Source organism: Fulmarus glacialis, unplaced genomic scaffold (assembly GCF_000690835.1).
Source record: "Fulmarus glacialis isolate BGI_N327 unplaced genomic scaffold, ASM69083v1 scaffold23979, whole genome shotgun sequence".
Taxonomy (NCBI): Eukaryota; Metazoa; Chordata; class Aves; order Procellariiformes; family Procellariidae; genus Fulmarus; species Fulmarus glacialis.
This window is the reverse complement of record NW_009231923.1, coordinates 1-24440: the sequence shown is the minus strand read 5'-3', so window position 1 is coordinate 24440 and position 24440 is coordinate 1. Positions and strand designations below refer to the sequence as shown.

The 24440-nt window shown below is 37.7% G+C and overlaps 1 protein-coding gene across 2 annotated transcripts in view; it reads right to left on the bottom strand.

The window, feature by feature from the left end:
* The window catches only part of GALK2 (galactokinase 2), a 49029-nt gene extending 26099 nt beyond the window's left edge, over positions 1-22930 (bottom strand). The window contains exons 1-5 of one of the 2 annotated variants that reach the window (XM_009584734.1): positions 22911-22930; positions 21206-21294; positions 19617-19740; positions 14461-14551; positions 11419-11565 (exon numbers count right to left, since the gene is read on the bottom strand). In XM_009584734.1, the coding sequence (XP_009583029.1) occupies positions 11419-11565; positions 14461-14551; positions 19617-19740; positions 21206-21294; positions 22911-22930 (471 nt within the window). Of the gene's footprint in view, positions 1-11418; positions 11566-14460; positions 14552-19616; positions 19741-21205; positions 21302-22910 lie in introns of those variants that run through there. The other variant, XM_009584735.1, reaches the window with a different exon arrangement.
* Positions 22931-24440: the final 1510 nt, after the last annotated feature.

Genomic DNA, 24440 nt, shown 5'->3' with positions numbered 1-24440 from the left:
TTTTAAAGATGAGCTGAAATAGAGATAATGCTTCTTTTATTTCTCTTGAGAAAGTATAGGAACATCACACATTTTGGTGTTCTTTCTTTTTAACAAAAGCCATCTCCCATGCCTGACTTCTGCTGAAGATCAGGTTCATCAAAATTCATTTTTCCTCCCTTGTCCCATGTCCACTCCAAGCAGTCCCATTTCCAGTTTGAACCTTAGACCTCGTCGTCCCATCAATGAAAGGTTAACATCCAGTCACCATGTGTCCCTGCTCCACTACAGGTTGGAAATAATTCTGAATGAAATGCTAATGAATGTAATGATGCTTTTTTTCCCCATTAAATGCTAAAATACTCAGCAACAGCTCCACAGAAAAGAAAGAACAAACCTCCACACACAGGAGTCTCTAGGTGCTCACTCCCTTCTACATGTGAAGGCACGCCTATTTACAAACATCTGTTGCTGGGATGTGGAAATGCTGGCATGTTTCAGCCAGTTCTGCTGACCCTGCCTTTTGCCCCTCTGAGAACAGAGCCGTACTACGTGCCTGATTTTTGTAGCCACTGGCAGGAGACATCAGACTGGAGTTCATGGATATTACTCACTGGCAGCAACAGAAACTTCTCCACACTGGCTGAAAAGACTACACCAGCACACTGATCATGTACACTTAAATAGGAGGTGTGGCTGTGCAAACCTGGCCTGAAATACAGCTCCTGAGGTACTTGCAATGTTATATTCCACTCTTGGGCACAGCCGCCTGAGGTATTATTTCATCTGCAATTGCCAGATAAAGCTTTGCAAAGTCAGAAATTAAGCATTTCACCCTTCACTTAGTCTGGCTGCATGTCATCTCCATATACACATCAGCTACCACTTGATTGCTTAAATCGTTTAGACTTTATGAGCCTGGGCTTATTAAATAAATATCAGGAGAAGTCTTGCAGAGGAGGAATGTTAACAATTAGGACAGTGCCACTCCCCTGTCCCTTTACATGGTCTGGTGAATTGTGCCTGGTTAAGCATTGGGCCTTGCTTCGTCCCAGCTCACCAGCTGTCCAGCTGCGTATGCTGGGCTAACAGCACTGTTTGAGCTTGAGCAACTTTTGTTTTGAAACTCAGCGAGGATTGGCAGGACCACCAAGTAGTAACTGGCAAGGGTTGAGAAGAACCCTCTCCACAAGACAGCCCAAGGCATCCCTGAAACATTATTTGGTTTCTAATTTAAACAGGCCCTTGCTGACACAGGCTGGCCTTCTAATACTAGGATGAGAAGCATGTGAATGGAGAGGAAATCGTCATCTGTATAGAAAGCAGTTTCTACTTACTATTAAGACAAATGGGCAAATGTTTGCCTTTTTGCTAAAACGAGTTAAAGGGCAAAGTTCAGAGGAACTGAATTGTAGCATTGGAAACTAATGTGAAGACTAAACTGGAGAGCCTTGTGTACATATTTGATACTTGGAAAAGGATGGTCATATGACTGAAACAGTGAACTGAACGTCAGGAGGTCTGGGCTCAATTTCTAGCTCCACATTTAGTTTCTTGTGATTCAGAGAAAGTCCCTTTAATGCATCGTGGCTCCATTTCCTCAATAAAATGAGGAGTATCTTCCCCCTCTTTGTAATTAGTAATTGCTACTTGGGATTCTTAGATGATAATGCTGTAAATGTGTGACTTCATTACTAGAAACGGAAAAAACCACATTTTGCTACTAAAGTTCCCTGACTTTAGTCCTCCACAGAAAATACCTCTAAGGAAAAAATTGCTAGATCCATGTAATAAAAGGAAATAACTTTTGCCTATCTCAGAGCAATGCCTTGTTTCCATTCGACTTGCAACACTCAAAAGTTCTTTAGGGCAGGGAGTGTTTGAATCATGTGTTATTTATATCTCTCTGTAGTGTATGTCTCACCTGTAAAAATACAGAGCTTCTCAGATCCCAGATTTCACTGCACAATTTGGCAACATCTCAAATGTATGTCTGAACAACACCTAGGCATGCATCACCTTTTTCCTCCTGGCTGCACTGCAGTTTCTGCAGAGAAGTAACTCAGAGCATTCTCATAGCTGCATTTAGGGGGACCGCACCCCAGGCTACACCACAGCATCACCTGCCAGGCAGGTAGGTTAGAGGGGGCCAGCCACTCCTTGGTAGGGCTCAAAGTACAACTCTTATGCATATAAAATAAACAATGTTGCCCCTATTGAGTTCCGCAGGAGTCCTAAACAGGCATTCTTGCAGAGGTAGGTGAAAGCAGACATTTGCTCTTCATGAAGCACCATGACAAATAGGCAGGAAGAATCAACCCCATCTGCACATAGACTACACTTCTATCCCATGTATTCTGATCCATACGAGAGATCACTTGGAGCTAACCACAAAACATAACTAGTTCTACGCACCCAAGACTCATTAACATGGTTTTTCCATTCCTAAAGCAGTATTTCATAAACACTAATAAATCATAATTTAAGTCTTCATAGAATTTTACATACTTTACTTTAAAAGCATTCCTATAAGGCTGCTGTTATCTTCAATTTAGAGACAGCACAGATATTTACATGATTTGTTCAAAGTCATGTGAATCAGTCACAAAGCTGAAATGAGAATTCAAAAACCTCCCTATTTCCAGTATTGTGGCTTATTTCTCTAAAGAATATGGTCTCAGGGAAACCTTTGCAGGGTGGGTTTAAAATCTTTTTAAGATGATGGTAATGAAAAGTGGAACAAAAAAATACTAAAATCAAAGTAAAATTGGGTCTGAACAGTAGAATTATGACTCTAGAAAAAAATGACTTAGATGAATCAAAAATTTCCTTATCCCAACTGTTCTGTGATCCACACATGCTACTGCCCTTTGAATTTCTGTATTATTGTTCCAGGAATTTGTTCCAACAGGACTGGCTAGACAAGGTCATCATTTGTGAATAACAACTATCATGCGGACAGTAAGTCCTAAGCTGTCATCTACACTATTAAACAAGCAAAATGATATATTTAATGTAGTAATTAAAAAGGTAAAGCTCAAACATCAGGAGATGTTTCCTTTGATCTCACCCCCATCTTCCCCTCCCCCCCAAAAAAAAAACCCTAGCCAAGAAGGGAAGTGCATGTAATGCCCATGAGTAAGCCAGGGGTTGTCAGCTAGCTAAAATTAAAAGACTTGGGTCGGAATAAAAATATAGAATATATTAACATAAAAGCAGCCTTTGTGGGTCAAACGAATGCCACTTCTAGTTCTGTATCTTGTACTTGAAAGTGGGCTCTTAGTATGGATCAAAGGCCAAGTATAGATGGTATTTCCCTAGAAAGTTATTTTTTGATAAAGAGCTTCCTAAGCTGAATGTGAATTCTGCACACTGAAGTTACCAACAATGGATTTCTTATATATGAACTTGTCCAGACTCCCTTTTAATTCATTCAAAATTTTAACATGTAGAACATCCAGTTAACAAGGACTTCAACCTGTCAGGAGAAGAACCATCTCCTTTTGTTGATTATTAACATGTACCTGACTAGCTTCATTTAATACCTTCTGGCTCTTACAATGTGAGTGGCAATGAACAATTGATTCCTATCCACTCCATCAATTACATTCATCACTTTATGGACCTCTATCACTTCCTCCTTCAAATGCCTTTTTCCAAAGAGTCCTAGCTTACTTTTATGGAGGTCATTCTGTACCTTTGATCATCCATGTGGTTTTTCCCTGAATCCTTTCCAGTTTATCTTATTTGTTAAGAAAGGAGAGAGGCAGACTTAAATCTTTTCTTAAGACTACCTTAGAGAAAAAGTCACTGTATCTTTTACTATTTTTATTTGGCAAATGAGCCACATAAAATGTGTGTCAATTAGTGTTGATATAGACATATGGTAATGTAACCTCAACCAGTTCAGCACTACTATTCCACCTCTTTCACTGAGATTACTGTCCTGACACCATAGTCAACAGGAGAGATAATGTGACCACGTCAGCCAGTCCTGTGCAAAGACCCTTTGTTTAAACCTGCTTTGGAGTGGCATGGCTGAAGCAAACTGTCCCCTTTTGCTGACTGTAGTGAGGTCTGTAAAGATAAGCGATAGTAAGCAGGGAAGCTGGAATGGAAACTTAAATATCTAAGGTTAGTCTAGCAATACCCTGAGCTATTTTGTACAATTGGTCTGTTCAGCCTCTGAACATGGGAGAGGGATGAGCAAAACATGACAGTAGTAGTAGCTGGTAGGTGAGTTAAACCTTGAAGTCTTCCTGGTGATCTGTCAAGAAACACTAAATATTGCAGCTTTTGAATGCCAGACCCAATATGATACATACAAACGCAAACAGTGCTTTTATATCTGTTGGCAAGTACACATGCCAGGTTGGCTGTGCTTCCATGGGAGATGTTTAGTATCAGTGAGTTACGTGATATATTAAGTTTAACATTTTTGTTGTTTATTCAACAAAAGAAGATACAGCATATTAAAGGAGAATATCCATAATTAAAACAATACAAAGTAACATCATTAGGAGTAGAATCTCAGCGCATACAATTCACTCACTTGCCTAATAAGCAATTAAGCATTAAGAAATTTACGTGAAGTAATAATCTGTTTAAGGAAGCTGCTGTCTCTCAAGGATTTCAAAACTGAACTCAGGTTTTAGACAACTTTAGTCAGAACATTTGGAAAAATATAAAACTAACAATGTATAAAATGTATTTTTTTCAGGTTGTTCCTTTTTCAGAAGCTTAATTCTAAAGTCTGCTCAGAATGTATCCTATTGCAGGAGGCAGTGCTTACCAGTTCGTCTGCCAGGCAACTGGCCCCCATGTGCAGACCTAGGCTAGCCTTTGATCTAAGAGCTATATTAACTACCTCTGCTTTTTGTTTGAAACAATTTAAGGTTCTCCCTGATAAGGAGCAAGTCAATCTTGGGTTACAAAGAAAGAAATTACTACCACTTAAAACTGTTTTATCTTTGAGCTACAAGATTTCCTATCCAGCATGCAGAAAGTCTAATCTGGGAAATCATATTAGTGGAGATATAATTTAGTCTGACAAAGATGGGTTGTGATTTTTTATTATTAGTTGCCTTATGTGTAGTTACTCTAGATGGAGAGATTTCTTGTAATAAGAACTCATCAATAGCTCTGCATCATGTTACCTTGTTTTGGATTTTTAATGAAAAAAGTGGGTTTTCAGTAAAATGATACTTTTCACTAGTATGTATTTTTCTCTGCTTGTTTACTTTTCAATATGAAACGCCTAAAATTCAGGTTTTGATTTTCAACTGAGTATTTTTGGTCTTTCAAAAATGTTGAAGAACTGATAAAAGAATATTTTTCTGACTGTTTCCAGGCACAATCCAACATTGTATTCAATTTGGCCATATATACCCTGATACTTCAGCAGCATGATAAATTGTGTACCACCCAATAACACCTCATTTGATTCTCTGTTGCCCCATCATCTATTTTAATTTCTCTCAGTTTGATGTTATTGATAATGAACATGAAGGCCTAAATGTACAAAGGTATTTAGGCATCTGAGGAATAATGAAAGTGAACAGATGATCACTTGCTTATAAAAAATTTCCTAAAAATAGAAACCTAAAGAATTATCTGAGTGAGAACAGATAAGGGAGTTTCACCTTTAATAGTCCCCTTGCTTACAAAGAGGCCAAGGGCCAACTGCTCTGATTTTCACTCACGCAATGGGTCTGGACAGTATGTAAACTGTGACAGAATTTGTCCCTATATAACTGTCATTGTCAATATGTTCCATAGCAGTGATCAATCCCTTTCAATCTCACATACCTTTAAAGTAAACTTGTGTAAGATTAAACCCCTTAAAAGAGTAAGACAATTAACGAGTAGGAGACAGGCAAATATTTGTTAGTAAAACAGAATTAGTGTTGCTTAGTATTTTTTTGGAACAACTCACCCTACATTACCCAGAAACTTGATATATACAAATCCAGAATGACAGCAGCCAAAATAAAGCAACCTTCTCTATAAAATGATAGTATTAAATTACATCTGCCTCAATGGCTTTATGTAAGTTCATTTTGGCCAAAGTTAAACATGCTAAATTTTCTATATATAACAATGCAGGAGTAGTGATAGCTAATCTTTAAAATCAAAAAACAGTTTTCTTCCTGTTTTAAATTTTATTGTTCATGAAGGGAAGCTCCATGAAGAAAATACATTTGTTAATATGAGTTATTTTTAGACTGCCACTTTCAGTGCTCCAAAAGTCTCTTCAGCGTGCAAATTTAAGTAACTGGAGTATTTAAATATCTATTGAGCCAAAAGTCCTGTGTGTACATTTACTCTCTCTACGGCAATACAGTAATGGTTCCCCAATGCACATTCATTAACATTTTGGCCAGTTTAATCTGAAAAGTCAGACTCAGTCTGCTGCTTCCCTTCACAACAAATAACGTTGGTCATTCTATGGCAAATCTAGTGTAGATTTTCTGTGAAATTCTACAGGGTTTGGTTCACAGCACACAGGACTGAAAACAGAGAAGAAACATTTATAGATAAACATGAATATTTTACAGTAAGAAAACATTTTCCATCATTTAAGGCATATTTAAGTCTAGTTAGATGTTGATTTTTTTTCAATCTGTGCATGTTTTATACATATGTATATATATGTACGAAAATAACTTCTGAAATACAAGGCACTATGTTTCATTCGTTAAGGTATAAAATGATGCCCAAATTTTGAGGTTATTTTTACCACCTTATTTTTAATATCCGGTCTCGACTAGGAATAGATTGCTGAAAGTTACCATCTGCTTCCAGTTTGCATACAAAATCCCAATTAGCTAAACTTCATATATGTTTTGCAAGGTAATTATGCTTACTTTTTTCCAAAATGGGAAAATATTTGTCAGATAGTATCTGGATGTCCTCATAAGCACAGCAATCTTAGCTTGACTTCGTCTGCCCTCTAACATGCTCAAATAGAAGGTTATCAATTTGGTTGATGAGAGATTACGGCCTTTGATTACCACTGCCCCAAAGTACTCTGTTTCCCCTTGATTACAAACACACATAGTCAAACTTAACAAGTTAAAGAACCCTGGTTTTTAATTCCACAGGGAGAAAGGAACTTTAACGTCTCTCAATATTAACAGTACTTTAAAATACAATATCTATGTACCATTTTTTGTGTAAGCAATTTGAGTTTCTCATATAAATAACCTGAGCGTGCATCTACCAAACATTTTTGATGCAACAATATTATAAAATAATCCTAACCAGTATTATAAGCACACATTATTAATTTCAAAGTCACACTATCAGTATGAATATTCACAGATTTTCTTGCCAAATAGCTAGATATTAAAACCCTACTGCACATCAGAAAAATTATTGGGAAGTGGTAAAGCATTCAGTTAAAGCCATTATTATATACAGGCTTCAGAAACGAAGTAGAAAGGATTTCAGTTGGCCTATCTGTTCTCCCACTGAAATCAATGACATTACCAGGTATTGTAACTGTTTAAATACAGGACAATGTTGAACGTTTTGAAAATCCCACACTCAAATTCACCTGAGCCATAGTTTGAGAAAATTGAAGCCAATGGACACTGTGCCATTACAGATTGAATTTAGGTCCTCTATTTATCATCCTGTCTGATTTAGATTTTTCTCAGTCTACATAGAGCCAAATATAATTGAACTTCCTATGCTCAACATTTCACATTAAATGAAATAAACCATATTCACTTTTGATCTATTTTTCCCAATAAGTATGTGTGCACAGCTGCCCAGCCTTGAGCAACAGAAAAAATGTTAGGGTGCCTGAACAGAACTTAGTACCACAAGATTTAACATTTGGACAGCAACACTATCATCACATCTTTCAAGTAAATCTAGTTATTCAAAAGTACTAAATGATTTTCTGTACTCATTAATTCCTACCATGAAACACAAAGCTGGGACAATTTAGAGCATTATTCTATTTCCTTTACAAAAAGTATCTTCTCCTGATGAAAAGTTGTACAAAAGATTGATTTTGTAACAGTAAAATAAAAATCACTTCAAAATCAAAAGCTAATACTGAGCACTGCTGTTCTTTGAGTGATGCCAACACAGTCTTAGACTGGTATCCTGTTTGGAGGAGAAAAATGGATTCTTTTTAAAGATTGCATTCTAAATTTTCCATCTTGTTATTTGAATGCTATTGCACTGCTGCAACTGGTTAGCACTGCACATCTGGCTGAATTGTCTCGGACTGGTATTTTCCCTAAACTATTGTGTATGTGTGTGATGGGTTTTTAAAAAAAAAATTGTATGCACACTGAAACAATGTCCTATTGCAGACTGCTACACACAATAATTAGTGAGAGCATATTTTTTTTCGTCAAAAAAGTGCTATTTTTAAAGTAAGCCACCATGAAATTCTAGCCATGCTTTTACAGTATTTTTCATTTTGGTTTTTTTTGGCTTTTAATCTCATAGGCCCAAAATTCACACTGGAAGTGTTATCTCATAAAAGCTCCAAATTTCAACGACTTTTACTCTACAGCTACTATTTTAAACTTACATTTATCAGGAAAAAGAGCATATAATTCAAATATTCTCATAAAAATAGTTTCACAGAAACAAAACAGATAAATGTTCCGTTCAGTAAAAGGTCAATTTTTCATAACTTTGGCTACAGAAGCCCTACAATTCAGCCAAATTTGATTCCAAAGCCGAAAGCTTCTATGTCCTGCTGCTACAGACCATCATATTAAGATTTTGCAAAGTCCATCAGACTAATGAGGGGCAAAAAGTCAATCTTTTCTCGTAAAATTACCACCATGACCAAATATTGTTACCATTTACAACTTTCTCAACTCTTAAGCATCTGAAAAAGAAAAGATGGAGGGGAGCGGTAAAGCGCTATTTCTTCCTTAAAAATAAACAAACACATAAATATCCAGAACCCTAAAAATGCAAGGTCCTGGTTTGCTTTCTAGTAGAAAGGATCTGGAAAGCCCCTATTTCTGGTCAGCTAAGAATTCCCCTGCCATGGGGGAGCTCCCAGCTGATACACAGCCAGCATTACTGGATCCTGCACAGATACCATCTGACACCAGCACAGGATGCATTAGGAGCTGGAAAGAAGTGGCCAGAGCACGTTTTATACTTCTGAGGGCTCACATGCCTAGATTGCTCTAATTTATATTCAGACTAGCTCTGTCTTATACAAGGCAGTTCTGCGCGGCTAAGCATAAATTCAGTGCAACAGAGAATCTGGATTTAGCGAGATATAAGAGGTCTCTAATGCTAAATCATAAATTAGCCAAGAACACTGAGCTTGTTTTTACTGTCCTGTAGGATTTGGGGAAACTTAGAGCCTCGACAAAAGTAATCAGTCTTCAGAGCTGTCATCCTCTGTCTTAACCACCACAACCAGGTGTCTTGGTCTATGCAAGCACACAAAACCTTGGATATGTTCTTAACTGTGCTCCAATGTTGGCTATTGAGAATTCTCATCTGTACATTAATTGCTCATTTTTCATCACAAGTGCAAAATATTTGGCTGCAGACAGCAGGATTTCCTGACAAAAATGTGCAATTGTGTCTCCTGTGTTCGTCCAACTATATTTGAGACACAAGATTAACTTTCAGCACATTTTCCAACCAGCAAGCAGAAGAGATTTTGGGTTGATTGAACAGGACGCATGAAGAGAAGCAAAGACATTCAGTGGAGTCTCTGTCTTCCTTCTGTTCCTCCACAAGTTTCTATGAAAATGCCAAAAGGCGTTTTGCACCTTTCTTTAGAACAGGTCTGGCATAATGCCGGCCGGTACTCCCAAGCCATGTGTAAATTCAACTCAAGCTACATGCTGTATCATTTATTCTCCGAAGAAAGCTGTGCAGCATTTCTTGGAGTAATGAAAACCTGGCTTCTGGTTTTCCAGATACAGATTTCTACTACCTAGTAAAATTTGGGCTTTCTGACCTCTGTCAGTTTTATGGATTTTGCAGATACCAATTTCTGAACACATGCACTCCAGTGATTTTGATCAATAGTTCCCAAGCTTAGCTCGTTTGGTTACCACCATCAGAGATGGTGCTGACCTGTGATAAGACCATCTATGCAAAACCAGAAGCTTCTTGCCAGGCCAGGTACACAGTATAAAAACGCACGTCTGTCACCTCCAGCTCACTTACTGCAAAGTCTCATTCATCAAAGTGGGATCCTCAATTCCGTGTTTTCATCTACCATCGCACTACATGTCTCACCTCACAAACTACAGCCTCTGTTAAGTGTTCAATCCCTTACTTACCTTTTGACCACACATCGCACCAACACAAAGCAGGGTGACAGTGACTGTAGCCACATCCTCCTACATAAAAAAGCTACCCTGCCTCATCAATCCTGCTTCTTGCTGCCTTAACCCTGCTTGATACCTTCCTGAAGCAAGCACTGTGAGCTGTGCAATGTGGGATGGAGCACTTGCTGCTGAGCCGATTGCTGCAGCTGCAGCTACATAGAGAAGCAAGTCACAAATGATCAGCAAAAACCTCCTGTGTGGATCTGTTTACCTCATGGCTCAGATAAGTGCTTGTATACAAGCACAGTTAACAGCTGCCATCATCATGTACCACTTTAAGTTGGCTTTGTACCACAATTTGGGAATGTCTGCCTTAGACAATAGACACAAATATTCATAGCAGTCACATTTAGATCTGTTCTTTTCTGTTCCTGACAATGTTCTAATTTAAGATCCTAGTTTCACTTCACCAGACATTTTTACTGGAGAGAACTTCATTCCCATATGGCACCTTCAAGGACCATGAGTCCTCCAGAAATTTGTATTACATGAGCCAAATTCTACTAACAGTTGTACTGCTAACAGGTCACATACTTGGGGTTTGGTTTTAGACTAATGTTTGTTTAAAAAAGTGAGGAACACATTTTGGATTGTAAATATGTTCATTCCAAAAAAACTGTGAAGAGAATAAGGAAAGTCAGATGGAAGAATTTTACCTCTACTTTGTGCTGATTATATAATTTATCAAGAAATTGTTCCACAGCCCTCCAACAGATGCTCTGCTGTTAAAGCCATGAAAAGTCATTCAGGGAGAGGGTAAAGGCCTCGGGGGTGTGGTCCACATGCTTTAGCAGATACATCCTCAGTCCTGGCCTGCAGATAGCACATCTGGTCCAGGCATGGACCTGATGGTTGGCCAAAATACAGGCTTACAATAATGCTCCTTTTTTCAGCTTTAATGTAAGCCTGTTTTCTTGCCAAATTCAAATCCTGCCAAAATTTGGCCAAAGATGTTTGCTCAGTTGTGCAATATCTTAAGTTTATATCCAACAACTCTTTGCAAAAACAATTGTATCGTGTTTTTAATGTTTACAGGCATTAACAATATTTAATTTTAAGTAGAATTTTACTGCTGACACTCTTGTGTTTTACAGTAAATTACCTTAGAGAGGGTTTTTCCATTAGCTCTTAGTGTCACGAGTCCTGCACAGCACACCAAAGCACTGGAGCTAGAGAGACCAGAACTTGGAGGGATGGTTCCATCTAGCAGACAATTCATTCCAGTTGGGTTATTAAGACCAAAATGTTCCTAACAATGAAAAAATAAACAATCTCAGTTTCAAGTACAGACAGGCTCAGGCTTGCAATTATCTGATACTTAGAAAGAGAATCTTTCTGCTGAGTTGCTGGAACCAAGGACCTGCTTCTGGTATCTCCAAAATAAAGCAAAATTTTCATTCTATTCCTTAAGAGCAAAGCCAATGGTAGGGCTTCAGCCAAAGGTATGTCTGCAATTCCTGTACACAAACATATATGAGCTGACAGAACTGTACCCCAAGCAGAATTCAGTATGGGCTAAACGCCCAAGAATTTACCAAGCTTCGTGGGTGGGTTTTGCAGCAACTGGCTCTGCTCTGAGCTGCCGTGGTGACAGTACCAGAGGTTACCAATAATTTTATACCCTACTTCTGTCCTTTTCTCCACAGCTCCTCACTTAAGGCATCCTGAAGAGCTTAAGGTCCACTTTATGCTTCACTTCTAATGCTGGCATGTGGTATTAGGGAGGCACATCACGCTGATGGGGAACTAGTAGCCATGTATTCAAAGCCAGATACTCCTATCTCCTGAAGCACCCACAGGACTGACACTGAGAAAACCACAACGGTACTTGAAGGACACTATGCTTTAGGAGGCACAAAGATATACCCACTAGCGGTGATAGTCTCTGTCATGCTATTTCTAGAATAAAGTTTAAAATACTTTTACATATATGACAGATATCACAGATAATACATTTAATCCAGAAGTCATAAATCCGTACATATTCTTTTAATTATATTCTTCAGTTGCTTTGTCTTTTTATTTATAATCACTTTAATATAAATTTCTTTCTGTTGTTAGTTTGAAATAAACATGCAGTACTTATTAAAAAATCATTGAATGTATATGGGGTATATGACTAGCTACATTTTGATACAGATTTATGTGTCAATAAACTATGTTACGGTGTCAATAATCAGAAAAAATTGCAGTGTTTCCATAAAGAAATGCCCACCTTCAAAAGATTTCTACTACTTTCCCTGAAACAACTTCAACCAAATACCAATGGTAGATATCAGCAAACACCAAAAGCCTCCTTTAATGTCTTCTACCATCACTTCAAATTATTTTAAATTTCCCTTTCTACAAATGTAAGGGAATTCATACCTGAAATACTATTGCTGCCCATGCCCCTTCATGAAGAACACTAGACAGGCTTGTTCAAAAACAGAAAATATTTGAGTAACCGGAAACCGATCCACAGTTTCTGGATTGTCTTGAATGTGAATCAGGCTTGCAAACTTATCACGCAATGTTTAAATAGAAAACGTACTTCAGTTTCAAAAATGAAAATGGACTTTGCCAAGTTCTGCAATAGTTCTGTCCCAAAAGGATAGCATGTTCAACTTAATATAAACAGATTATCCCGCTGGACCCTCTGAGTACTTGTATTTCAGAGTTTCTCAAGTCTGTAACATTTATGCTTATTTTCTGCCAGTGCTAGAGTCTGCAAACCTGCTTTGCAAATTAACCTTCAAGTATGAAAGCCTGTCCTCAGGAAACAAATCTCAGTAGCAGACTGCAAAATAAATAATATCATGCTAGCCTTAATATAAGAAAGGATATATTGTAAAGAAACCTAATCCATATCTCTACAGTCAATGCAATTTAAATGCCTGTGTTACTGAGCAATACAAAATTGAAAATACTCATGTTACTGCAAACATAAGTAATTTATTGGGGTCTAAACATAGGGGTGGGGATCTGATTAGGAACTGTGGATTGTAATAAAGCAATTTGTGGCACTGATTGTTCCAAATATTGTACTTTGAAGACTCCAGTGGCAGGTTTGAGGCAGGCTTTGTTGGCTGTCTGCAGTCCTTATCTATTGGATCGTCCTATGGGGTGACCTAGGTGGCCTATCCTGAGGCAAGCTTCATGTGCTTTAAAAAGCTCATTTACCCATAATTTGGGCTGGCTGTGGTGACCTGTTCCTGACCTAGCCATCACTGTTTATCCCATCTGCCCTTCCAGAAATATCAGTGCATTGACATCGAGCTGAGAAGTCACCATGGTTCTTCCTCAAAGGGCCATGAATCACCTGCAAACAGCAGATGAGATTTATAGGAAGCCTCAGTTGTGAATTCAGGCTGCCTCCCAGGACAATACTGACGATCAGCACTTGGTTTCACAAGCAGTTCAGGCTTCAAGTCAGTCTGGAGACAGGCTAGCTCACAAAGGAGAAGATAAAGCTCAAATGAGCAGACAGGAAAATGTCTGTCTGTTCAGTGTTCCTGCCTTTACCGTAAGTGTGCCGTTTCCTGCATAGCTGCACTCTTAACTCAGGAAATTTTGAAAATCCCATTCAAATTCCACATGCTGAAAATCTGCATAAGTAATGGTTCTTACTGGAATATTTATTCTGTATGCTGTTTACTTACTTTTTACGTTTTCTTTTGCCTACTGCATGAATCAGCTTCACTCAGTTGTTGTGCACAAGTTGTAGGTTTCCAACGTTAATGGAAATTAATGTTTTTTAAAATCTTTCCTTAGGAAAAAAAGGACTAAAATATGATCTTTGGCTCCTGACAGACAAGCCTCCCAACCTTTTTAAAAGCAAATTTTAATTAGATAATTCCATTGGAAAGCACTCTTTTTTAACTTCAAAATACAGAAATGTCATCTTGATAATGAGTTTGATCATGACTTTACCAAATAAGTAATTATTTGCTATTGTAATTTATGTAATAAAAAGGAAAACAGTGCTCTGCAAATATTTTTAAAAAAACCCACTCGTATCTCCTCTTCAAATTTTAACATAAAGATACTTAACTGTATGTCAAGAAAAGCTATAGAATGCAGGGAAGTATTTTGAAGGTGAATAGATACGCTTGTCGTATTTTACTTCTACATTAATTTCATAAATTAAATGGAATTGGCTTACCTGAATACCCTTCAGTCCACACAGGAAGTAGTTATGCCACTGAGGTTTGGTTTTGTTAATCTGAATGTTATTAACACTAGTACTGAAATCCCTGCAAAAACAGAAAAACCTTGAGGCTTTAACTTGTTAGTAAATTTAGTTTGAAAAAACATGGCTTGTTACTGCCATCTGCTGATGAACAAAAACATTTCGATGTTGATTTTTTTCAGTGCAATGTTTTTCGGGGTTTTTTGTACACATCTTCTTTATTAATCAACTCTGTAAGGATATTTTAGATGGAAGCATAAGAATTCTTGCTTAAGTTATAGAGTTTATTAAGTAATTTCAGAAATTAAACTGCCTTTGGCATCCTTAATTAAGGCAGCATGCCTTCCATTACATTTGTGTATGTTCTCTTGATCTCTTAGAGAAGTGAAAATCTAAATAATCCTATCTGTCAAACCTAGAATAGAGATAAATACACTTCAGGCTCTCTGGTAATCCCTGCTCAGGAATTCATCTTCATTACCTTTGCTCTGAATGGCACTTCACTAAAACAGGCCTAATGCTGCAAAATTGTGTTATGTATGTTACAAGATAAAATTAAAATAATTTAGTTTAAAATAGTTTATCTCTTTCCTCCAGCATAATTCTGATAATGGTTTTCCTACTCCATCTTCATTTCAAAATAATAAAAATGGTAAGCCTGAATGTTCCTAAAGAAACTAATGCTACAGATAGGTGCTGTCAAAATGGGCATGGAGCGATGTGCAGAGGCCTCAGAGGAGCATGCATTAGTCACCAAGAAGTGCAGATTGTTTAGAAGTCTATACTGTTGAACACCCAATAACTGTATCTACCTGATGTCATTACAGCAGATGCCCAACACGGAAAGAGGAAAGGCACTGAGAATGTCAAGAAAAGCTAACAAAACATATTCAAAAGTTGCAGGCTAAGCTGTGCTTTACAAGGCAAGGTCTGCCAAACAATGTGAACAGAGGCAGCTGAATTCCCTGAAATATTTGTTTAATGGGCATAAAAACACTTTCAAGAAATTATACAGCAGAGTGTACTGCAACTCCTAAGAGGATGGAATTTTTCATTCTCACACTAGTCCCAGTCTGTATCTGTAAACTGTGTAGGTTAGTGATGTGCTGTTTTTATTTTTATCCAAAATAATACTGCTAGCTAATACCTGTAATGAATACCAGCGTGAAGATGTTTTTATCGGTGAAGTATTCTGTTTCCTATGGAGAAACAGTTATACTAATATAAAGCATCTTTACAATGATATAATTGTCTTCAAATGAAAGCTGAAAACTTCACTTTATTCTATTAATTCTTCAATTAAAGGCTGCAATTTTTGTGTTATGCAACCCCCAAACCTGACAACCAGCGTAAAAATGGACCCACAATCCTGCCTCCTCTTCATATGGTCTAATGCTAGCTACACTGTAGTGAGCTAATCCGCTTGTATTACCAGTCTACAACCTATTCCTAGCTCAATGTTACATGACAGATCTTAAACTTTAAGTATCAACTTAGAATTACCATTTTGTCAGTTACACATTCAATTTCAACATTCAATGCAGTGCAGAAATATCAGACATTGGTGTTTAGTTTAACATGTAAGTTGCTGTCTTTTAATCTGAACTGTTTAAAATAGTGCCACTTACAGGACTTCATCAACAATGCAGCATCAAAGAATTGTACAAAGTTAGTGTCAGAAATTATTGGGGTTTGTAGAGTAACACAAAAGATCTGAAAGGGAGTATTGAGAATACAATACAAGGAAAGTTTGAGAATAGCTGTAAATTCTTCCAATTTGACATTCATGTATATTTAGAACAATCTCCCAGAGAATAAAACAACATCATTTTGCTCATGGTTTTTGAATATAATAAAAAAATCAGAAGTACTCGTAAAATAGAAAATACTTGTCAAAAGTCATGAAGATTAAAAAAATCCTGTGTTTGCTTATGCTTGTTTTCTACTATAATCCTAAATTATTATTGTAAAAAAGCAAGGTTGATGGAAATCAATGCGTAGAAGTGATTAACAGAAAGCAAATTTGAATTCCCTCAAAAAAGAGTTCTAAAATTCTTTTTATACAATCAGACAAAGTAAAACTTTATTGAACAAGAAGACATATCCTATGATTGTATTTGGTGGTTCTCAAGCTAAATTAAAATAATGACTTCTTAAAATGCATGTTGCTCATTTCTGCAGTCTTCTCACATAGAAAATGAAAGAAAAATTGGCTTTGATTTTGGCAGGTTTCATATGGACATAATTCATACAAACACAAAATGTGGGACTGTTGAGATCCCCAGAATCCTTAAGTCTACTTTTTGTTATCACATTCAATTTGTTATAAAACCCAATTCCTAAATGCCCAAGTTTTATCTTAAATCAGTAAATCTTCAGTCTTGCCTTCAGTCCTCCTACTGGAAGGTAGGCAGTTTGATATAAGAACTTTATAATAAAATAAAATAAAGAATTGGGAAAAGCATACCCATAAAGTAAAAAATACTCTGATATTGTCTGCTCCAGCCTTTCTGTTTTAAAGGATTCTTGGGAAAGCTTGCCCCTTCTCCAAAGCTAGACATAAGCATTCCAATTCTTCTGTATAATTAGAAGACGTGAGTTTTTTGAGTACTGTGAAAAAAACCACGTGGCTGAGGTGTTTTTTACTGCTTTAATCCTTATTTTTGGGAGACCAATTTGGCTCTTTCTCACAGAACCTCATTGTCTTGTCAATCTGTTAGTTTATCTGTTTGAGTCCTCTGTAAAAAAAAACCTGTTTTTTTAAAAAAAAGATTTTCAGGTTTTGCCACGAGATGGAAACCAATGGATAATTATCATCCTCTGGTATTTCTGAAGGCATTTTGAGAAGTATCCTGTCAGATATTCTCTGTACACATACTTCTCAATTACAAAGATGTTATGTGAAGGGGAGGTATCGGGAACTCCAAAAGACTAACTTTTGAATCTCGTTTTAGCCCAAATAACATAAAGGGCATCTGATCAGTTGGCATGATTTATGATGAAAAACACATAGCTGTTTTTTCTCGCAACCTGTTCTCTGTACTGTTTCTCCTAAAAGTTAACATGAACTATCAGGGTGGAAGAGGGCTACAGAACTGTTACACATTTTACCAGTTCACAAAACAAGAATGAAATAGGAAACAGTGATTCTACAGAGGCTTATGGTTAGTCCTTGTTCGCCAAAGGCCTATATATATGCATTCACCACAGGCATAAATCTACCAGTGTAACAGGCTGAGAAAAAAAGATATACTGTCAACAGTTTTGTTATGTGGTGTAACATTCAAAGTGTTGAAAAATACTTCTTTGTTATGAAATTATGGGCCTGTTTTAGTTTTGTTTTTAAGCAACAGTGTCTCAACAAAACAGAGATGCTTAATGCTGTATTCTGAGACCTCTTCTTGGTTTATGGTTTAAAACATTTGATTTCAACGGAAATCAGGGCAGATATAAAAATATAGTGACTGTGTATGCAATTTGAATTCAAAGGCTGTAATTCTACATTTGGTAGGAACTGTATGTACCTTAGGAGAAGGCCATTTCAATTGCGATGTAATGTGACAAAGCTTAAAGACAAGTAAAAATGTTTACCTTTTGGTTACTGCTTTATTTAGTATCCATTATAAGAACTTTTCCTAATCAAAGCTATTATAATTCTGGAACTATCGCCTTTTGCAGAATGGTTTTGCAATACAGCTTAAGCCCTGTTGTAGGCTGCTATTAAAGAAAGGGAAAGGTCCCACTCACATCTTTCATTTCCTTTCCCCCTGCTCACCACTACATGTTCCCACTGTTTATCCCACGTCAGCTTTAGTGCTAAGTGCACGGCAATTCAATTCACTAAAATGACAGAAAATTAACCAGGCAAAAAATGGGTGAATAGTGCACTTTACCTTAAGATCAGACAAGTTCTACACCTGGTAAAATGCAGAGGATGGATCAATGTTAGAAGCAGGGACAGGGAGACTAGGGGTAAAAGAAGCAAGCTATCGCCTTTTGGCAGTTGCAAACACTTAATTCAGCCCAGCTACAATGGGAAAACATACTCCAAAAAGTGAGTGAAAAATATTTGAGTATTTATACTTACCATGGAAGTAAAAATTCCTTTCAACTACCTTAGTTGCAGGCAGCAGCTCAGAACATGTTTTTATAACAAACTGAGCTTTAAGCAGGAATATGTACTTAAATAGTTCCCACTTTTGGCAATATGTTCCTGTCCCTGTGCTGCCATACACCGTGCTGTCAGGGAGTAATTTACCATTGCCTTAAACCAATGGCTTAGTAAAATGGCTTAAACTAAGCTTGTGCTGATTCTGATTTTTGCAAAATGCCCACAAAAGCTCATGTGGATGAGTGACCTGATCCGAACTGCCATGCAACCACACAAATATCAGTCTGTTACAAGGAAGGAGGCAGAAAAATGTGGCTGAAGCTGTAAAGAATGGCAGGATTATTTCCCTATGTTTGGCACTTGTGAGACCATAGCTGGAATACTGCGTCCAGTTTTGGGGTTTCCCAATGCAAGAAAGAATTGGCAAACTGCAGGGAGTCCAGCAGAAGGCCATCAAGATGGTTACAAGGGATCTCCAAAAGTCCCTTCCAACCTAAATCAGTCTGTGATTCTGTGAACAAGCAGCTGTGGAGGAAGTGGAAAAGAGGGAATACAGATTCTTTGAGCCAGAATTGTTGCTAAAGCTGTTGTGTTGTGAAAATACAGCCCCAGGTTCTCCAGAGTAGGGGAGTGTTAGCTTACATATGCAGTAATTGATTACAAAACATTTCACTCCTTCTCCAGGAGAAACTGAACTGCTGCCAATTATGGGGATTACATCAAGAAAAGACGAGCTAAAAGAAGGGAAGACAGGATTGCACTTTTAGAAAGATTGAAAAATCAGAGGCCTCACAAGAGAAGTCTGAACAAACAGGTGGGAGACAGAAGCAGCGAACCTACTGCTCTAAACTAACATGCACATAGAATCAGTGGGATTCCATCTGCTTATATCATTCATCTTACACAATTAAACTCTATATTGCAATGGAAGTTTGTCAGATCTCTGAAAAGTTAACCCGTATTGCAATTGCATAAAGAGGTTCATAAAAATTAGTGAATAAACAAAGTAATTACTTACAAGTACAAAGAATTGGTATTTGCCAGTTGCACAACTTGAGTTTTTACAGGTTCTACTGCAATCAGTATATCTTGTTCTATAGCCATAGGGAGCACAGCATAACCACAGTAGTCTATATGTTCTCCTACCAAAGAAACAGACAATTAAAATATTTTTGAATAATTTTCTAAAACAGCAGTAACAGGGCTTCTACAGGGATTCAGTGTTGTTTACCGTACGAGGCAATTTCTGAGTATAGTCTCAACTCTTATTATTTAAAGTTTGGGGTGCATTTCCTCCATTTCGTATTACTGCACAAAAATTTTGTTCTTTCTGTAGTGATTTTATCTATTACATCTGTTTATAAATCTTCATTTTAACATGGCCATGTTAAAATGGCCATGGCCATGGCCATTTATAAGCCATGTTTTAACATTGGCTTATAAAAATTTAAAAAACACTATGTAGATTATTGTCCAGCAATAAGAATGGCCACATTATTTGTACACTGTTGTGACAGTACAAAAAATCAAATCAAATCAATCACATCTAACTTATGACTGGAAGAGATAAAGGCACCACATGACTGCCCATTATGTGATTTCCTCTGCTCATGTGGGTGATTCATTAGCCACTAGATAAGGCTTGTGGTGCAAATGTTGTTTTGTTTTTTTTTTTCATAAAATTTCTGGACCTTTTTCCAAGAAAATAATAATTGTATTTAAATCATTAATATAGTTATATACAACACATAAAGTAACATTCAAATAGAAAAAGTATGTAGTAAACATCCTCTCTCTTGGGAATAATTCCCAGTTAGCATATGCTGTCTATTTAATCTATATGATATGTTCACACAACACCGAGATAAAAATTATCATTAATTGCACAATGGACTAATTAATTTTTAAAGCTTTGTTTTGCAGGATCCTTTTACTTACAATGTCTTCAAATGCGTAGGATTACTTTATGAATATACAAGAAATTGAGCTCTAGGGAGAGCACAATCCTAACATGGATAGAGAAATCTCAAAAATAAGGCTGCCACAGAAATACAAGTAAGTCCTAAATACAAAATAATGTGTCTCTTCAGTCTGCCAGTGAATCACAACCAACTGTTCTAAGTTCTGTGAACACATCTCTATGGAAGAGTAAAGAAAGAGGAGATGATGGTAAAATCATTGCATGCTTTATCACATGTATTGCTGTCTGGCTAGTTATATTTGGTAACTTAAATTATATTGGAAGAGGAAAAAATATACTAATTTAATTTGTGGATGCACTGTTCATCAACTACTTTAGATTAGATTTTCAAAGCCTTTCAAAAAAATGGTATCCAACCATAAGCTGGCAAGTTATTTCAATTTTCAAAACCATCACTTCTGTCTATAAATGTTTCTTCCAAAACTGATATTTGAGTGTGCAGTTGTTTATAACGAGATGTAGTAAAAGGTAGTAAAGTGTTATATTCTCTTTTCCATTTATCACAAGCAACTTCTCTGAAAAAAATAAAATTAAGACCAACATTCTTTTGATTCTTGTTTTAAACTACTAGGCTTCCATGATGGCAGATAAAATAAAATAACAGACGATTATCTTTTCTCTTTTACCTATTAAGTTGACTCGCCCTGGTGCACGAACATAAAACTTGGGAACTGATCCAAATTTTGATATAAACATCTCCTTCAGCTTCTGCAATCTGAAAGGCAGGTTCGAAACATTTAGAAGGACTATATTTGCATTAAAGACAGGAATTTTCAATGTTTCTTGAAGTAAATTTGATTCAGCTTTTTGAAGTACATGGAATTTTCTCTGTTACATCAGGAGCGACATTAAGCTGCTTATTTTTGCTCTTCACATAACATTGATTGTGACAGAGGAGAGAAGACTCTATTTAGAATATTCTAATTAATAAGAAATGTATATGTTCACCTGAAAAGGATAGAAGGGGCCTTATTTTATTTAAGTCCCCTGTCTAGGTTGGTTCTAGACAGAAGCAGGGAAGGCAGTTGCCTGGAGTAACAAAATACCATGGCCTCCACCTACCTCTCCTATGCCACAGCTCTGTAGAACTGTTTGCCATTGAGAAAGAATCCGGCTGTGTGGACCAATGGCTCGTTTGTGGCACTGGGATTTCTCACATACACAGAGAGGCACTCCCTTCAAAGTCAGATCTGACCGCACCAGGCCTGAGCAATTCATTTTCTTCTAAGTTTTGACTTTTATCAATTTCCATATTAGACACTACCCCGTTTCTGTACAAATGCATATACAGACCACTAAAATTCCAAACCTCAGATTATCCCTGTGACTTACTTAGAGACAGTATTTACTCTACAGGTTTACAGCAACAGTTGCCAGAAAGTTATTCAGGTTTTCCATTTGGAGGTGCTAAATGTGCCACTAAAAGTTCCAACACAAAGTAAAATTTGGCATATTGCTTTATTTCCTAAGACTATAAAGGTATCTAGCTTCCGCCCTGTGTTTGCAAAGTTGGGATGCTTTAGCATGTCATGCAGGAACAGTGGGTAAACAAAGACTGAGGAGAGACTAAGCCATTATCTTAGTGAAGCGTAAGAAATTTGATAGTGATTCACTTCAAAACTACCTTAAAGCAATTTAGGTTGCACACAAACCCGTTAACTTTCATTAATGTAAGCAACAGACTGTGCTGGTTTTGGCTGGGATAGAGTTAATTTTCTTCATAGCAGCTAGTATGGGGCTACGTTTTGGATTTGTGCTGGAAAGTATGTTGATAACACAGGGATATTTTAGTTCCTGCTGAGCAGGGCTTACACAGAGTCAAGGCTTTTTCTGCTTCTCATCCCACCCCACCAGCAAGTGGGCTGGGAGTGCACAAGAAGTTGGGAGGGGACACGGTTGGGACAGCTGACCCCAACTGACCAAAGGGATATTCCACACCATACGACATCATGCTCAGCATATAAAGCTGGGGGAGGAAGGAGGAAAGGGGCAGGGGGACGTTCGGAGTGATGGCGTTTGTCTTCACAAGTAACCATTAGGTGTGATGGAGCCCTGCTTTCCTGGAGATGGCTGAACACCTGCCTGCTGACGGGAATCAGTGAATGAATTCCTTGTTTTGCTTTGCTTGCTTGTGCGGCTTTTGCTTTAACTATTAAACTGTCTTTATCTCAACCCACGAGTTTTCTCACTTTTACTCTTCTGATTCTCTCCCCCATCCCATCGGGGGGAGTGAGTGAGCGGCTGTGTGGTGCTTAGTTGCCGGCTGGGGTTAAACCACGACACAGACTAAAACGATGAAAGAATACAAGAAAATAATCTTTAAAATGGGACTTACAATATTTCACTGGCATACCCTGTTGGCTTTAAAGCATGTAGCCAATTAAATTTTTTTTTTTTGGTTTTTAGTCTACTAACAAAAATCCAGTAACAGTAACCCGGCTAAGGTTTCTACATTTAGTCTAAAACTAAAACTGGAAGCCTAGTTAATGCAAAGCGTAAGTAAAGAAGACAGCAATGAGAAACAGATGTTACAAAATTTCACAGTCAATTATTTAGTTTGTACTTCTTTGTAAAAGCTGTGTTACTGTCCAACTACATATATTCAAATGTTTTGCAAGATTTCTTTAGATGGAAAGCTACAAACTATTATTTGTTGTGACTTTTTTAACAGATCTTTCAGTACTTTTCCATCTTGGTGCCCAATAGCAAAGCTATATTAGGTCCCTCTATATAATTTCCCCTTCTTATAATCTCCACTAGTCTTGAGTAGTTTATCACTCTTCCAATTAGCAGAAGCAATTTCTGCCATTTCATCGTACAATCCCTTTTCTAGATCACATTAATAATATTATAGTCCATGGGGGAATCTGTTGGCAGAATTCTAGGTGTTAACTTTATTCTTTTCTGTGTCAGTGTTTAGAATGCTTCTTTGTTTCACAGATATTTTTACAGTGGTGTTGGTACCAAGAGACTAAGAACAAACAGAGCAGTCATGGGGGCATGTTTATCTAAGTGCTGATTGATCTCTTTTTTTAATGTGGGTTTTACAAGCAGGCCTGATGAAAGGCTATTTACAGGCTTTGGCCTTGATGTTGCAACACGCATGCTGCATTTTAAGCACCTACATCAAAGATGATTGTCAGAAGTGTTAAGCAAAGGCATCCCTCACAACTTCACACGTCCAAGTCTGGAAATGCTGGACTCGTCCTTTCCACGTGACTTACACTGAAACACAGTGCAGTCATACGCAAGTAACAAAAGTTTAAAAAAATGACCCTTCTCCAGTGCTAACACAGGTAAAAAGGTTCGTTTGAACCGTTTGTGCATTCTACTTCCACACACCAAGTGCAACTCCATGGGAAAGGAGCATGCGTTGGCACGTGCCACAGGCATAGCAACACAGAGCCAAGCCTATGCTGTTCCAGGGAATCGCACTGGCATTTCTTTTATAGCCAAAAGGACGAGAGGATAATCAGTATACCCAAAATTCTGAAAAAAAAAAAAGGAGGAAAGATGAATGAGTCATTCCCCCTCCCGTCACAATGGGACTGTAGGAGAAGCAGCAGGGACGTCTGTCCTGCAGGGAGTTGTTTAGTGGGGAAGGGGCAGGAGGGGCCCTGCGCCAGCGGGATGAGGAGGCCGCAGGCCCCTCTGTGAGCCCAGGCCCGCTCGCCGGCGGGGAAATCGAAGTATGCCCAGGCCAATGTGGCTGCGGCAAGGGTGCTCCCGGGGCCACACAAAATGCAAGTGTGACGCTATTTGTGTTGAGACGACTCAAAACGTCACAAGTCAAAACCCTCTCACACCTCAGGCTGAGGGGATGGAGACAGACCGTCCCCCTTGTCCTCCCACCTCCCCTGA